Source organism: Doryrhamphus excisus, linkage group LG5 (genome assembly GCF_037039965.1).
Source record: "Doryrhamphus excisus strain RoL-2023G ecotype Guam linkage group LG5, RoL_Dexc_Guam_v1.1, whole genome shotgun sequence".
Classification (NCBI taxonomy): domain Eukaryota; kingdom Metazoa; phylum Chordata; class Actinopteri; order Syngnathiformes; family Syngnathidae; genus Doryrhamphus; species Doryrhamphus excisus.
This window is the reverse complement of record NC_136361.1, coordinates 4559338-4577791: the sequence shown is the minus strand read 5'-3', so window position 1 is coordinate 4577791 and position 18454 is coordinate 4559338. Positions and strand designations below refer to the sequence as shown.

General features: G+C 31.1%; 1 protein-coding gene across 2 annotated transcripts in view; it reads right to left on the bottom strand.

Moving 5' to 3' along the window:
- tnfrsf11a (tumor necrosis factor receptor superfamily, member 11a, NFKB activator) overlaps positions 1–18454 on the bottom strand; it is a 32519-nt gene that overhangs the window by 10430 nt on the left and 3635 nt on the right. For both annotated transcript variants that reach the window (XM_058060679.2, XM_058060680.2), the window contains exons 2-9: positions 11345–11426; positions 11139–11264; positions 7370–7516; positions 7203–7293; positions 4176–4252; positions 4011–4118; positions 3883–3932; positions 1446–2268 (exon numbers count right to left, since the gene is read on the bottom strand). In XM_058060679.2, coding sequence (XP_057916662.2) covers positions 1446–2268; positions 3883–3932; positions 4011–4118; positions 4176–4252; positions 7203–7293; positions 7370–7516; positions 11139–11264; positions 11345–11426 — 1504 coding nt within the window. The remainder of the gene's footprint in view (positions 1–1445; positions 2269–3882; positions 3933–4010; positions 4119–4175; positions 4253–7202; positions 7294–7369; positions 7517–11138; positions 11265–11344; positions 11427–18454) is intronic.

The window sequence follows — 18454 nt, the reverse complement described above, 5'->3', positions numbered from 1 at the left end:
AAACCTTGCATAATAGTGCTTATATATTTATGTTTATGGAAACTGAAAACTGCTTAAAAACGCTGCAATGCTAATCTTAGCATGCTAGCAATGCTACCATACTAACACCGAACATAATAGTTTTTTTTTTATTTTTTAGAGGTGTCTTGCTATGAAAATGGCTAAAAATGTCACTATGTTTGCATGCTAACGTTAGCATGTGAATACAGGCATGCTAATATGCTAAATAATGCTAATGTTATGCTAAAACCTTGCATAATAGTGCTTATATATTTATGTTTATGGAAACTGAAAACTGCTTAAAAACGCTGCAATGCTAATCTTAGCATGCTAGCAATGCTACCATACTAACACCGAACATAGTTTTTTTTTAAAGTTTTTTAGAGGTGTCTTGCTATGAAAATGGCTAAAAATGTCACTATGTTTGCATGCTAACGTTAGCATGTGAATACAGGCATGCTAATATGCTAAATAATGCTAATGTTATGCTAAAACCTTGCATAATAGTGCTTATATATTTATGTTTATGGAAACTGAAAACTGCTTAAAAACGCTGCGATGCTAATCTTAGCATGCTAGCAATGCTACCATAATAACACCTAACATAATGGTCTTTTAAAAAAAGTTTTTTAGAGGTGTCTTGCTATGAAAATGGCTAAAAATGTCACTATGTTTGCATGCTAACGTTAGCATGTGAATACAGGCATGCTAATATGCTAAATAATGTTAATGTTATGCTAAAACCTTGCATAATAGTGCTTATATATTTATGTTTATGGAAACTGAAAACTGCTTAAAAACGCTGCGATGCTAATCTTAGCATGCTAGCAATGCTACCATACTAACACCGAACATAATAGTTTTTTTTTAAAAGTTTTTTAGAGGTGTCTTGCTATGAAAATGGCTAAAAATGTCACTATGTTTGCATGCTAATGTTAGCATGTGAACATAGGCAACACAGGCTGGGTTAATACAAATAAATAACGGCATATGTAGCCACGTTGAAGTACCCAAGGATGGTAACTCAGTAAATTCCACCATCCATGTTGTGTGTAAGTGTTAGTCGAGCACATGATTTAATAACAGTAATATGATTCGTGGAGGTCTTTCTGTTTTTTGGCCCTTCGGTGAGAACAATCCAGGCAGTTCAGCCATGTGACAAAAACGCCAAGGCTTTTCCCGTAAAACCAACATACATTTCATCTCTGTTATTCTTGGTGGATTCTTCCATCTTTTTCCGTGGAAACACGAAACTGCCAGTGTGTCAAATCCTGAATGAGCGTGACCACGTGGCTGCTCAGCCAAGGCACACACACACACACACACAAATCATTGCATGAATATAGGAATTGATGTGGTACTTGTCTAAATACTGCCATGAAGTAGTATTCCTAGTGAAATCCATAGTATATGTATTGTAGTATTGCGGCTTTACTTGCACGTACCTGAGGTAAGAGATGGTTCTGCAAGGTGACTCTGTAAGCTTCCAGGAGGGGGGCACTCGAGCGCGGTGTCCCCAGATTGGAGTGTGTTACCCCCGTCGTCCCCCCAAAATCCTCTCTGGTCTTGGTCTTGGTCCTCTGAGTAGAGCTCCCCAATAGACGAGGAGGTCTTTAAAGGGCTAAGTGATGCAACCGAGGAGGGTGCGCTGTTCTCCGTGGAGTCCGTGCTAGCCAGTCTGTGATATCCTTTCTGCTTTATGGGGGTCAGGTCTTTAAGGGGACCCTTGACATCCGGTCTGGACCGAGCCTTACTCAGAGGCAGGCAGAGCTCAGGAAGCAAGCTGGACGGAGGAGTCACTGATGTGGAGCGGAGAAGAGGAGGTGAAAAGGAGACAAGTTCGCTCTCCTCGTACTCTCGCCCCACTTCTGCGTGTAGACCCCCACAGGAGCAAACCCCAGAGGTGCCAGGACTGACGGCTTGGCTACAATCCTCATTTTCTCCTACTTCCAGAGGCTCCTGGACCGGAACGGTGCACACGCAAGAACCGGTTGATAGCGGAGGCACGCTGGTGAGTTCTTCTTCTTCGGACACCTCCTCTGGACCCCCAGACCCCACGTTTGGCTCCTCCATGACTGCCTCCCGTTGCAGGCCTTCTTTTTTGTTCACGTCCTGCGTGTGAGGGAGCGAGACGGTGGAACAGGGTGTGGAGGGGGTCTCGTCGCCGTCACTCATGTCGGGGGCTTGGCAGAAGAGTTTGGTGGTCTCACACGGGACGTATTTGAGACCCCCTGCTGCTCCACTCTGGTAAAGAGGGGCCAACGTCTCCTGGAGATCAACAACAAATAAGCGTTTATTTACCTATGCCGGGGAAATTATGCTTTTTAACAATGATTTGAAAAATATATTAAAAATATATTAAAAAGTAAAATTCTGACTTAAATTTTTTAAATGAAATGAAATCTTTTTTCCTATTTCCTATTTTTTCCCACCAATTGTTAAAAAAACATGACTTTTACTGTAGAATTATCACTGAATTAAAAAATATTTTTATTTAAATATTTTCTTAATTTTTTATTATATATATATATATATATAATATATTTAAAATACATTAAAAAGTAAAATTCTGACTTAATTTTTTTTAATGAAATGGAATCTTTTTTCCTATTTACTATTTTTTTCTACCAATTGTTAGAAAAATATGACTATTACTGTAGAATTATCACTAAATTAAAAAATATTTTTATTTTATTATTTTCTTCATTTTTTATAATATATATATATAATATATTTAAAATACATTAAAAAGTAAAATACTGACTTAATTTTTTTTAAATAAAAGGATTTTTTTTCCTATTTCCTATTTTTTCCCACCAATTGTTAAAAAAACATGACTTTTGCTGTAGAATTATCACTGAATTAAAAAATATTTTTATTTAAATATTTTCTTCATTTTTTATTATATATATATTTATATATAATATATTTAAAATACATTAAAAAGTAAAATTCTGACTTAATTTTTTTTTAATGAAATGAAATCTTTTTTCCTATTTACTATTTTTTTCTACCAATTGTTAGAAAAATCTGACTATTACTGTAGAATTATCACTAAATTAAAAAATATTTTTATTTTAATATTTTCTTCATTTTTTATAATATATATATATATAATATTTAAAATACATTAAAAAGTAAAATTCTGACTTAATTTTTTTTTATGAAATGAAATCTTTTTTCCTATTTACTATTTTTTTATACCAATTGTTAAAAAAATATGACTATTACTGTATAATTATCACTGCACTTCTTCATTTTTATAATATATATATATAATATATTTAAAATACATTAAAAAGTAAAATTCTGACTTAAATTTTATTTAAAATTTTTGAATGAAATGAAATCTTTTTTCCTATTTACTATTTTTTTCTACCAATTGTTCTAAAAAAATATGACCATTAGTGTAAGATTATTACTGAATAAAAAAATATTTTTATATAATATTTTTTAAATAATGTGACTTTATAATAAAAATACTTTTTCCTAAAATATACATCATTAAAATGTAATGTTAGTTCTTGCAAAAATACTTTATCTAAAAATTAATCAATATTCTTATAAGATCAGCAATAATTGTATGACTTCCTGTAAGATTATGACTTAAAAAAAATCTATTTACATTTTTTTACCTGTCAAAATCACACAAAAAAATCTGACTAAAATAATATTCCTTAAAAAATATTTTTTCAAATTAAATTACAATACACATTTTCTCATAAGAATATGCCATTATTATTGAAAAAATGATAACTTAATTGTTATTTTTAGCAGGACCCTTATAATAACAACATTGGTGCATCACTGGATGAATGTGCAGTGAAAAATACTACAAATAATCATATGTATTGTGTATAATCATAGACTTTTTTATCTTACCTGCTGAATCCTGGTCCTTTTCAGATTCTGAACGCAGGATCGCAGATTAACTGCAGAGGAAATGACATCCCATGAGCGCCCGTTTGACTTGAAAATAATGACGCCACTGAAGGTAACAAACAACTAACCCGAAAGCAACTTGAGTTTGTCCTTGTAGCAAAAAAGGAGGAGGATGAGGAGGCAGAGGACGGTGATGGCTGACAGCACTGACACCACCACCCAGGAGGGGGCAGCACCTGCAGGAAGGACGGCGTCATTATTTATTTTTTATTTTTTAATGTGATTTATCTTACTGGATAGAGGTGGTCCACACTCCGCATCGGTCTGAGCGCTGCCTGCTCGAGTCTCGCTCCTGCCCTCCGCCTTGCAGCTGCGGGACCAAGGAGAGACTGGATGAAACCAGTTGCCAAAAAACTCAGCAACGTGCAATTTTGGAGAAAATCCGGACAAGAAGTGACACATTTGAAGTAAACATGTACAAACCGCAGCATAACATGGTCAAAAATAATGAGTCACCGCTGTCTGTAATAATGGCCGACCCAAAGAAACAACAAATATGGCGCTGTAATATTTAATCCTATTACTATATTTTGTTTTTAAATGCTATATATTGCTGTATATTTTTTACTTTTGCCACAAAATTGGTATACACAGTATATATATGAATAGCATACATATATTTTTAATGCCGTTTCGTCAATAAATGCAACATTTTGCAGAAAAAATTATATATTTTGTCACTGGAATTACACATAGGCATGTAAATACTATATTTTTTTTACATAAAAATCCTGTATTTCACAAAGATATTCTAATATCGCCGTAGAAATACTACACTTGGCCACATTTTACCACAAAATAACAATATTTTCCGACAAGAATGCTGTTGTTTGCCGTAGAAAGTACTTTATTGTACCACAAAACTCTGTATTTGTGTTTATTATTATACTTATTTAAATTTATTTGAAAAAATACTCCACAAAAAAAATGTTTTTTCTATATAAGTACTAATGCCTGCCATGAAAATACCATAAAACTCTGTATTTGTATTTATTATTGTGTTTATTTCAATATATTTAGGAAAAAAATCCACATTTCACGTTACAGAAAAAAATTTTGCCAGAAAAAAACTGCTATTGTTTGGTATGAAAATTCTACCGTTCCACAAAAATTGCATATTTTTCCAGATATTTTAATGTCACAGCAGGAAAAAAAAATTTGGAAAGCAGGAAGTGAGCAAATGTAACAGTTACTGATTGTAAAAGTACCAGATGGAGGGGTAGGATTTAATAAGCTTTGCTTCTTCCTACTCCTTTTGGACATGTGGAACTGGGAACTGATTATGTGATGCATTCAATTGTAATCTGATGCATGTTCAAATGAAATAAAACCATTACCATTACCATTTAACCATGAAAATTCTACATTTTTGTCAAAATAAACATTTTATTTAGCACAATAATGGAACATTTTGCTATGAAAATTGCATATTTTTCCATATATTTTAATGTCACAGCAGGAAAAAAACATTTTACCATGAAAATTCTACATTTTTGTCAACAAAAAAACATTTTATTTAGCACAAGAGTGGAACATTTTGCTATGAAAATGTTTTAGTTGGTGATGAAATGTTATATTCTGCACTATACATGCTATTGTTTGCTGTAGAAAATACTATATTGTACCACAAAACGCTGTATTTCCATTTACTATTATACTGACTTAAATGTATTTGAAAAAAATACTCAAAAAACACCACAGAAAAATGATTTTTCCTATGTAAGTACAAATTGTGTGCCATGAAAATACCATAAAACTGTATTTGTATTTATTATTGTGTTTATTTCAATGTATTTATGAAGAAAATCCACATTTCACGCCGCAGAACTTTAACTTTAGCCAGAAAAAAACTGCTATTGTTTGGTATAAAAATTTTACCGTGCTATAAAAATTGCATATTTTTCCAGAAAAAAAATATGCAATTTTTTTTACCATGAAAATTCTACATTTTTGTCAACAAAAAAACATTTTATTTAGCATGAGAGTGGAACATTTTGCTATGAAAATGTTTTAGTTGGTGATGAAATGTTATATTCTGCACTATACATGCTATTGTTTGCTGTAGAAAATACTATAGTGTACCACAAAACTCTGCATTTCTATTTACTATTATACTTAGTTAAATTTATTTGAAAAAAAATACTCAAAAAACACCACAGAAAAGTGATTTTTTTCTATATAAGTACTATTGTGTGCCATGAAAATACCATAAAACTCTGTATTTGTATTTATTATTGTGTTTATTTCAATATATTTCGGAAAAAAATCAAAATTTCACGCCACAAAAAAACTTTAGCCATAAAAAACTGCTATTGTTTGGTATGAAAATTCTACCGTGCAACAAAAATTGCATATTTTTCCAAAAATAAAAAAAACATTTTACCATGAAAATTATCCAATTATGTCAAAATAAACATTTTATTTAGCACGGGAGTGGAACATTTTGCTATGAAAATGTTTTAGTTGGTGATGAAATGTTATATTCTGCACTATACATGCTATTGTTTGGGTAGAAAATACTATAGTGTACCACAAAACTCTGTATTTCTATTTACTATTATACTTAGTTAAATTTATTTGAAAAAAATACTCAAAAAACACCACAGAAAAGTGATTTTTTTCTATATAAGTATAAGTTTGGTATGAAAATTCTACCGTGCAACAAAAATTTTTCCAAAAATAAAAAAAACATTTTACCATGAAAATTCTACATTTTTGTCAAAATAAACATTTTATTTAGCACAAGAGTGGAACATTTTGCTATGAAAATGTTTTAGTTGGTGATGAAATGTTATATTCTGCACTATACATGCTATTGTTTGGGTAGCAAAATGCTGTATTTTGCATTACCTTGCAACAAAAATCGCATAAAAACAAAATGTTCCTATAAAAGTTATATAAAAGCAGACATTTTTATATTCCAGGTACATTTTTCGGTAACTTGCATAAAAGTGAACAAAAAAAAGACACAACACGAAATGAAATGATACAATCCATGAATATGTCAGCTATGTGAAGACAAATGGAGGGAAACTCTTTAACGTTGGGATAAGATCACAAGTGGAAAGTGGTGTGTGATCCAGAGTTCCAAAGGAAGTGGTGTGTGTGTGTGTGTGTGTGTGTTACTCATCATAGCTGGCTAGCAGTGAGCACACCAACCAAATGTTTTTCCCTTTTTAATGTCAAAGCTAAACCATGATGATGGTGTGTGTGTGTGTGTGTGTGTGTGTGTGTGTGTGTGTGTGTGTGTGTGTGCTTACTTGGTCCATGGTTTGCATTGTTTAGTGTTGTTGTCTGCAGAGAAGAATCCCTTCTTACACGCAACGCAGATCTTCCTCCCATTGGTGGATTCTAAATGGAATATGAAGAATTAACCGTACGTCATTGTGTCTCCTTGACCAGAAATGTGGACTCAAAAGTGTCTCACCTGGGTCCAATTCCAGTCCATACCCGGGTCGGCAAGTGGGAATCCTTTCACAGAACTCACAGTTAATGGGATGGCACTGGAAGTTTGGGAAACAACGACAAGGCTCCTCCGCTTCCAGATTCTCTGGCCTGGACATGAAACCTTTACCTGGAAATTAGTAATAAAGTTGATACATAGCAATATTTGTCACTAAAATGCAACATTTTGCAACAAAAATGCTATCTTTTGACCTGGAAATCTTATATAGTGCCACAAAATACTAAATTTTTTACACACAAATACACACTTTTAATAGTAAAATGCAGTTTTACAAATAAAATCATCACTATAATAATGCATTTTCACAAAAAAAATTGTCTGGAATGCCTGCATATTCCCACCAACGACAACATTTTGTTACATAAATGCAATGTTTACCACAAAACCTACAAACTTTGTCACTAAAATGCAACATTTTGCAACAAAAATGCTATCTTTTGACCTGGAAATCTTATATAGTGCCATAAAACACTATATTTTGTCAACATTTTCACTCATAAAAGCTAGACTTTGCCACATAAATTCACATTTTATCAGTAAAATGCAGTTTTACAAATAAAATCATTACTATAATGCTGCATTTTCACAAAAAAATGTAGTATTTTTGTTTGGAATACCTGCATATTCCCACCAACGACAACATTTTGTTACATAAATGCAATGTTTACCACAAAACCTACAAACTTCATCACTAAAATGCAATATTTTGCAACAAAAATGCTATCTTTTGGCCTGGAAATCTTATATAGTGCCACAAAATACTATATTTTGTCAACAAAAGCTAGATTTTGTGACACAAATACACACTTTTATTAGTAAAATGCAGTTTTACAAATAAAATCATTACTATAATGCTGCATTTTCACAAAAAAATGCAGTATTTTTGCCTGAAATGCCTACAAACCTACAAACTTTGTCACAAAAATGCAACATTTTGCGACAAAAATGCTATCTTTTGGCCTGGAAATCTTATATAGTGCCATAAAATACTATATTTTGTCAACAAAAGCTAGATTTTGTGACAAAAATACACACTTTTATCAGTAAAATGCAGTTTTACAAATAAAATCATTACTATAATGCTGCATTTTCACAAAAAAATGCAGTATTTTTGTCTGGAATACCTGCATATTCCCACCAACGACAACATTTTGTTACATAAATGCAATATTTACCACAAAACCTACAAACTTCATCACTAAAATGCAATATTTAGCAACAAAAATGCTATCTTTTGGCCTGGAAATCTTATATAGTGCCACAAAATACTATATTTTGTCAACAAAAGCTAGATTTTGCCACACAAATACACACTTTTATTAGTAAAATGCAGTTTTACGAATAAAATCATCACTATAATACTGCATTTTCACAAAAAAATGCAGTATTTTTGTCTGGAATACCTGCCTATTCCCATCAACGACAACATTTTGTTACATAAAGGCAATAATATTTACCATAAAAACTACAAACTTTGTCACTAAAATGCAACATTTAGCAACAAAAATGCTATCTTTTGACCTGGAAATCTTATATAGTGCCACAAAATACGATATTTTGGCAACAAAAGCTAGATTTTGTGACAAAAATACACACTTTTATCAGTAAAATGCAGTTTTACAAATGAAATCATCACTATAATACTGCATTTTCACAAAAAATGCAGTATTTTTGTCTGGAATACCTGCATATTCCCACCAACGACAACATTGTAATACATAAATGCAATATTTACCACAAAACCTACAAACTTCATCACTAAAATGCAATATTTTGCAACAAAAATGCTATCTTTTGGCCTGAAAATCTTATATAGTGCCATAAAATACTATATTTTGTCAACAAAAGCTAGATTTTGTGACAAAAATACACACTTTTATTAGTAAAATGCAGTTTTACAAATAAAATCATTACTATAATACTGCATTTTCACAAAAAAATGCAGTATTTTTGTCTGGAATACCTGCATATTCCCACCAACGACAACATTTTGTTACATAAAGGCAATAATATTTACCATAAAAACTACAAACTTTGTCACTAAAATGCAACATTTTGCAACAAAAATGCTATCTTTTGGCCTGGAAATCTTATATAGTGCCACAAAATACGATATTTTGGCAACAAAAGCTAGATTTTGTGACAAAAATACACACTTTTATCAGTAAAATGCAGTTTTACAAATAAAATCATCACTATAATACTGCATTTTCACAAAAAATGCAGTATTTTTGTCTGGAATACCTGCATATTCCCACCAACGACAACATTGTAATACATAAATGCAATATTTACCACAAAACCTACAAACTTCATCACTAAAATGCAATATTTTGCAACAAAAATGCTATCTTTTGGCCTGGAAATCTTATATAGTGCCACAAAATACTATATTTTGGCAACAAAAGCTAGATTTTGTGACACAAATACACACTTTTACCAGTAAAATGCAGTTTTACAAATAAAATCATATATATAATGCTGCATTTTCACAAAAAATGCAGTATTTTTGTCTGGAATACCTGCATATTCCCACCAACGACAACATTGTAATACATAAATGCAATATTTACCACAAAACCTACAAACTTCATCACTAAAATGCAATATTTTGCAACAAAAATGCTATCTTTTGGCCTGGAAATCTTATATAGTGCCACAAAATACTATATTTTGGCAACAAAAGCTAGATTTTGTGACACAAATACACACTTTTACCAGTAAAATGCAGTTTTACAAATAAAATCATATATATAATGCTGCATTTTCACAAAAAATGCAGTATTTTTGTCTGGAATACCTGCATATTCCCACCAACGACAATATTTAGTTACATAAATGCAATAATATTTAACACAAAACCTACAAACTTTGTCACTAAAATGCGATATTTTGTCCGGTAAAGCCTATATTTTACCATAAAAACAACAAATTTTGTCACTAAAACGCTGTTGTGCTATTAAAATGTCACATTTGTCACTCTTAAAGCTTCTTTCTCCAATAGATTATCTCTATAATGTGATATTTTTCAATTTTTGAACATTTTGTTATTCAAATGCAATAATTTCTGCCACAAAAACTACACATTTTGTCTATAAAATGCCCAGGAAATCCTATATTTTTCCATAATGGACTACATTTTGTCACAAAAATGCAACATTTCACCACAAAAACAGTAGAATTTATACAAAAAATTGGCACTGAAATTAATGTTGTGGCATTAAAATGTTACATTTGTAACATTTTAATTTAAATGTCATTAATATGTTGCATTTTGCTACAATAATGCCACCATATTATGACATGGAAAGCCTATATTGTGTCATAAAAAACTACATTGTGTCACCAAAATGCAACTTTCGGCTATAAAAACAAGACATTGCATCACAACATTGTTACGCCATAAAAATTATATATATTTTTTTTACTAAAATGACAAATTTTGCTCTAAAAATGCTGTATTTTGCAACAAAAGTTATATTATATAACAACATTAAGTTATATTTAGTAAATAGAATGCTACATTCCCAAGAAATGCTATATAAAAATGCTAGTTTGTCCACTTTCTTGCAAAAAATGCTATATTTTCTCACTAAAACACCACACTAAATGTTATTTTTTATCACACTAATTTTATCTTCTGCTACAAAAACACTAAAATGTTGTATTTTTCCTCAAAGTCTTTCTACAAATGGAAACCGATACTATTTGGTATTGCCGCAGTACCGACCTGCATCACATATCCTCTGCTGGAGGCATCGCGTTTCTTGGGTCCAGTAGGGCTGGTACTCGCCATGAGCGCATTTAACACACTTGGTCTGATGAGATTCATTGCAGTCTGCAAACACGCGGAAGCCTGAAAAGAAAAAAAATGGCCACAGAATTCAGCAAAATTGAACTAACGTCAAAAAGTAAACAAAAAAAAAAAAAGTTTACCTGGTTTGCACTTGTCGCAGCACCTTGAGCCTTTTAAATAATGCTGGTCGTCGCCGCAGGAAACAGACTTGCAGGAAGCGTTCTGAAACAGAACAGTTAGAGACATGTTAAAAAAAAAAAAAAAAAAAAAATCATATGACCATATCATTTGTTTTTATTATTGGAGATATTTTTGAGTAATGACAGGAAAAGGTCAAAACTTTTCCAAGACATGCCCGGGAAATATATCCGCAAGCTCAGAAGTACCTGACCAGAGCCCAGACCATTAAACCAAACTCTGGTGGTACCCGCTTGGAAGACGAAGCATCTGGAATTAAATAGTCAACAATATTTGTCTCGTTGCAAAACAACATGCAATTCCGCTATTAAAATACTGTGTCGCCACAAGATGTTTTTATTAGCCATTAAAATGCAATATTGTTCCATAATAAGTAGTCATTTGTCACTTTTGTGCAATTTTAGGCCTTATGAAACTCTATTTTTGCTAGAAATGTGATATTTTTTCGCTAAAATACCCAAAACTGCTATATTTTGCTATAATAATTTTATATTCTTTTACTGAGAATGCTGTATTTTGCCATAAAACACTATATTTTGTCAATAAAATACTGCTTTCAAACACATTTGGTCACAAAAGTGAAACATTTTGTCATAAGAAGACACAAAACCACAATATTTTATCATTAAAATACTAATTTTGCCACATAATTTTATATTTTTGCCACAATAAATAACACGTTTTGTTATGAGATTGCTATATTTTGCCCCAAAAGACTACATTATGTCAAAAAATGACTGTATTTGGCTACAACATGTCAAAATTAGCCATGAAAATGCAATATTGTTCCATAATAAGTAGTCATTTGTCACTGTTGTGCCATTTTATGTAATTATGAAAGTCTATTTTTGCTAGAAATGTGATATTTTTTCACTAAAATACCCAAAAACTGCTATATTTTGCTATAATAATTTTATATTCTTTTACTAAGAATGCTGTATTTTGCCATAAAACACTATATTTTGTCAATAAAATACTGCTTTCAAACACATTTGGTCACAAAAGTGAAACATTTTGTCATAAGAAGACACAAAACCACAATATTTTATCATTAAAATACTAATTTTGCCACATAATTTTATATTTTTGCTATAATAAATAACACGTTTTGTTATGAGATTGCTATATTTTGCCCCAAAAGACTACATTATGTCAAAAAATGACTGTATTTGGCTACAACATGTCAAAATTAGCCATAAAAATGCAATATTGTTCCATAATAAGTAGTCATTTGTCACTGTTGTGCCATTTTATGTAATTATGAAAGTCTATTTTTGCTAGAAATGTGATATTTTTTCACTAAAATACCCAAAACGGCTATATTTTGCTACAATAATTGTATATTTTTTTACTATGAATGCTGTATTTTGCCATAAAACACTATATTTTGTCAATAAAATACTGCTTTCAAACACATTTGGTCACAAAAGTTAAATATTTTGTCCTGAGAATACACAAAAACACAATATTTTATCATTAAAATACTAATTTTGCCACATAATTTTATATTTTGCCACAAAAAATAACACGTTTTGTTATGAGATTGCTATATTTTGCCCCAAAAGACTACATTATGTCAAAAAATGACTGTATTTGGCTACAACATGTCAAAATTAGCCATGAAAATGCAATATTGTTCCATAATAAGTAGTCATTTGTCACTGTTGTGCCATTTTATGTAATTATGAAAGTCTATTTTTGCTAGAAATGTGATATTTTTTCACTAAAATACCCAAAACGGCTATATTTTGCTACAATAATTGTATATTTTTTTACTATGAATGCTGTATTTTGCCATAAAACACTATATTTTGTCAATAAAATACTGCTTTCAAACACATTTGGTCACAAAAGTTAAATATTTTGTCCTGAGAATACACAAAAACACAATATTTTATCATTAAAATACTAATTTTGCCACATAATTTTATATTTTGCCACAATAAATAACACGTTTTGTTATGAGATTGCTATATTTTGCCCCAAAAGACTACATTATGTCAAAAAATGACTGTATTTGGCTACAACATGTCAAAATTAGCCATGAAAATGCAATATTGTTCCATAATAAGTAGTCATTTGTCACTGTTGTGCCATTTTATGTAATTATGAAAGTCTATTTTTGCTAGAAATGTGATATTTTTTCACTAAAATACCCAAAAACTGCTATATTTTGCTATAATAATTTTATATTCTTTTACTAAGAATGCTGTATTTTGCCATAAAACACTATATTTTGTCAATAAAATACTGCTTTCAAACACATTTGGTCACAAAAGTGAAACATTTTGTCATAAGAAGACACAAAACCACAATATTTTATCATTAAAATACTAATTTTGCCACATAATTTTATATTTTTGCTATAATAAATAACACGTTTTGTTATGAGATTGCTATATTTTGCCCCAAAAGACTACATTATGTCAAAAAATGACTGTATTTGGCTACAACATGTCAAAATTAGCCATAAAAATGCAATATTGTTCCATAATAAGTAGTCATTTGTCACTGTTGTGCCATTTTATGTAATTATGAAAGTCTATTTTTGCTAGAAATGTGATATTTTTTCACTAAAATACCCAAAACGGCTATATTTTGCTACAATAATTGTATATTTTTTTACTATGAATGCTGTATTTTGCCATAAAACACTATATTTTGTCAATAAAATACTGCTTTCAAACACATTTGGTCACAAAAGTTAAATATTTTGTCCTGAGAATACACAAAAACACAATATTTTATCATTAAAATACTAATTTTGCCACATAATTTTATATTTTGCCACAAAAAATAACACGTTTTGTTATGAGATTGCTATATTTTGCCCCAAAAGACTACATTATGTCAAAAAATGACTGTATTTGGCTACAACATGTCAAAATTAGCCATGAAAATGCAATATTGTTCCATAATAAGTAGTCATTTGTCACTGTTGTGCCATTTTATGTAATTATGAAAGTCTATTTTTGCTAGAAATGTGATATTTTTTCACTAAAATACCCAAAACGGCTATATTTTGCTACAATAATTGTATATTTTTTTACTATGAATGCTGTATTTTGCCATAAAACACTATATTTTGTCAATAAAATACTGCTTTCAAACACATTTGGTCACAAAAGTTAAATATTTTGTCCTGAGAATACACAAAAACACAATATTTTATCATTAAAATACTAATTTTGCCACATAATTTTATATTTTGCCACAATAAATAACACGTTTTGTTATGAGATTGCTATATTTTGCCCCAAAAGACTACATTATGTCAAAAAATGACTGTATTTGGCTACAACATGTCAAAATTAGCCATGAAAATGCAATATTGTTCCATAATAAGTAGTCATTTGTCACTGTTGTGCCATTTTATGTAATTATGAAACTCTATTTTTGCTAGAAATTTGATATTTTTTTACTAAAATACTCAAAACGGCTATATTTTGCTACAATAAGTTTATATTTTTTACTGAGAATGCTGTATTTTGCCGTAAAACACTATATTTTGTCAATAAAATACTGCTTTCAAACACATTTGGTCACAAAAGTGAAACATTTTGTCATAAGAAGACACAAAACTACAACATTTTATCATTTAAATACTAATTTTGCCACATAATTTTATATTTTGCTTCAATAAATAACACGTTTTGTTATGAGATTGCTATATTTTGCCCCAAAAGACTACATTACGTCACAAAATTAATGAATTTGGCTACAACATTAGATATTTCGCCACTAAAATGCAACATTTTGACATAAAATGCAGTTATTTGTTGGTATAATGCTTTTTTTCCCCATACTAACACTACATTTTGCTACAAAAAAATTTACATTTTGTTACTAAAATGATACATTATGACACGAGAGTGCTATATTTTACCACATGACACTAATAGTCAACAAAATACTGCATTTGCCACATAAATTACATGTTATGACACAAAAATTATACTTTGTTTTGCCACAAAACAATACAATTTCTCATTAAAACTCTGTGTCTGTCCATAATTTGTCACTTAAGTACTATTTTATGCCACAAAATTGCTATATTTTGTTGAAGAAATGCTATAATTTGTCACAAAAATACCAAAAAAGCTATATTTTGCCGCCCCCAAAATATTTTGCCACTATAATTCCATATTATTGATACATATGTACGACAATTTCTCACTAAAACTCTGTGTCTGTCCACAAAAATGCTGTAATTTGTCACTTAAGTACTATTTTCTGCAAGAAAATTGCTATATTTTGTTGAAGAAATGCTATAATTTGTCACTAAAATATCAAAAAGGCTATATTTTGCCATCACAAAATGACTGTATTTGGCTACATGTCAAAATTAGCCATGAAAATGTGATATTTCGCTACTAAAATGCAACATTTTGACATAAAATGCAGTCATTTGTCGGTATAATGCTTTTTTTCCACATAATAACGCTACATTTGGCTACAAAAAATTGTACTAAAATGATACATTATGACATAAGAATGCTATATTTTGCCGCATGACACTATTTGCCACATAAATTACATGTTATGACATAAAAATTATACTTTGTTTTGCCACAAAACAATACAATTTCTCATTAAAACTCTGTGTCTGTCCATAATTTGTCACTTAAGTACTATTTTATGCCACAAAATTGCTATATTTTGTTGGAGAAATGCTATAATTTGTCAATAAAATATCAAAAAATATAAAAAAAATATTTTGTCACTATAATGCCATATAATTGATACATAAGTATTTATATTATAAACACTAGCACCTACTGTATTACCATGGAGGCCACTATTTGAGTACATGCAATAATACTTACAATGACCTAGCCACGCCCCCTTTTGACTTCAACCACGCCCCCACACTTCCGTCTATAATTTAAGAAGAACCCGTGGACAGTTTGAGGGAACACTGATCTGCAGGAATCTGCACAAATGTTCCAGTGCTTTCAACAAACAAAATATTGGTTTCCATTTTGGCATGAATGTGCTGGAGTCTCACCGCAATATGCATTCAATCCTGCCACATTTTTTGTTCTGTTTTTTTCCATGTCATTTTAATGCCGCACAGATTAAAGTGTATTGACGGGAGACAAAAGGCGATTAAATGGGAACAGAAGACGAGAAAGTACACGCACACATTTAAGAGGTTTGGGGAGAAGTACATGCCACACCGCTGAAGCGAGGGAGTCTGGCTGTTATGAGAGTAACTATGCCAAAACCACAATGTCTGTATCTAAATGTAGAAAAATACAACTTATAGCCTAAACCAGGGGTCTCAAACATGCGGCCCGCGGGCCAAATGTGGCCCCCCGCCTTGATATGAAAGTTTAATGTTAGCGCGGCCCTCGCAAAAACTATTACGTTTGATTAATGTTCATGTTAAAGGTTGAATAACTGTTAATAGTTATCCTCCCTATCCGTGTGGAAGTGGTAAGTTTTGATATGGATGCTGTATGGTATCATGTACCCAGAAAAAATTATTATGTTTGATTAATGTTCATGTTAAAGGTTAAATAACTGTTAATAGTTATCCTCCCTTTCCGTGTGGAAGTGGTAAGTTTTGATATGGATGCTGTATGGTATCATGTACCCAGAAAAAATTATTATGTTTGATTAATGTTCATGTTAAAGGTTAAATAACTGTTAATAGTTATCCTCCCTATCCGTGTGGAAGTGGTAAGTTTTGATATGGATGCTGTATGGTATCATGTACCCAGAAAAAATTATTACGTTTGATTAATGTTCATGTTAAAGGTTAAATAACTGTTAATAGTTATCCTCCCTATCCGTGTGGAAGTGGTAAGTTTTGATATGGATGCTGTATGGTATCATGTACCCAGAAAAAATGATTACGTTTGATTAATGTTCATGTTAAAGGTTAAATAACTGTTAATAGTTATCCTCCCTATCCGTGTGGAAGTGGTAAGTTTTGATATGGATGCTGTATGGTGTCATGTACCCAGAAAAAATGATTACGTTTGATTAATGTTCATGTTAAAGGTTAAATAACTGTTAATAGTTATCCTCCCTATCCGTGTGGAAGTGGTAAGTTTTGATATGGATGCTGTATGGTATCATGTACCCAGAAAAAATTATTATGTTTGATTAATGTTCATGTTAAAGGTTAAATAACTGTTAATAGTTATCCTCCCTATCCGTGTGGAAGTGGTAAGTTTTGATATGGATGCTGTATGGTATCATGTACCCAGAAAAAATTATTACGTTTGATTAATGTTCATGTTAAAGGTTAAATAACTGTTAATAGTTATCCTCCCTATCCGTGTGGAAGTGGTAAATTTTGATATGGATGCTGTATGGTATCATGTACCCAGAAAAAATTATTATGTTTGATTAATGTTCATGTTAAAGGTTAAATAACTGTTAATAGTTATCCTCCCTATCCGTGTGGAAGTGGTAAGTTTTGATATGGATGCTGTATGGTATCATGCACCCAGAAAAAATTATTATGTTTGATTCCTGTTCATGTTAAAGGTTAAATAACTGTTAATAGTTATCCTCCCTATCCGTGTGGAAGTGGTAAGTTTTGATATGGATGCTGTATGGTATCATGTACCCAGAAAAAATTATTACGTTTGATTAATGTTCATGTTAAAGGTTAAATAACTGTTAATAGTTATCCTCCCTATCCGTGTGGAAGTGGTAAGTTTTGATATGCATGCTGTATGGTATCATGTACCCAGAAAAAATGATTACGTTTGATTAACGTTCATGTTAAAGGTTAAATAACTGTTAATAGTTATCCTCCCTATCCGTGTGGAAGTGGTAAGTTTTGATATGGATGCTGTATGGTATCATGTACCCAGAAAAAATGATTACGTTTGATTAATGTTCATGTTAAAGGTTAAATAACTGTTAATAGTTATCCTCCCTATCCGTGTGGAAGTGGTAATTTTTTGGCGATTTAAGTTTAAAGGAAATAACTTGAAGGCTACCGTTTAAAGGTCGCTAGCTCTCTAGTTTGCGAGTTAGCATGTGTCTCGAGACGCTGCAGTTGCGCAATATGTTGTATAGTATAAATATAG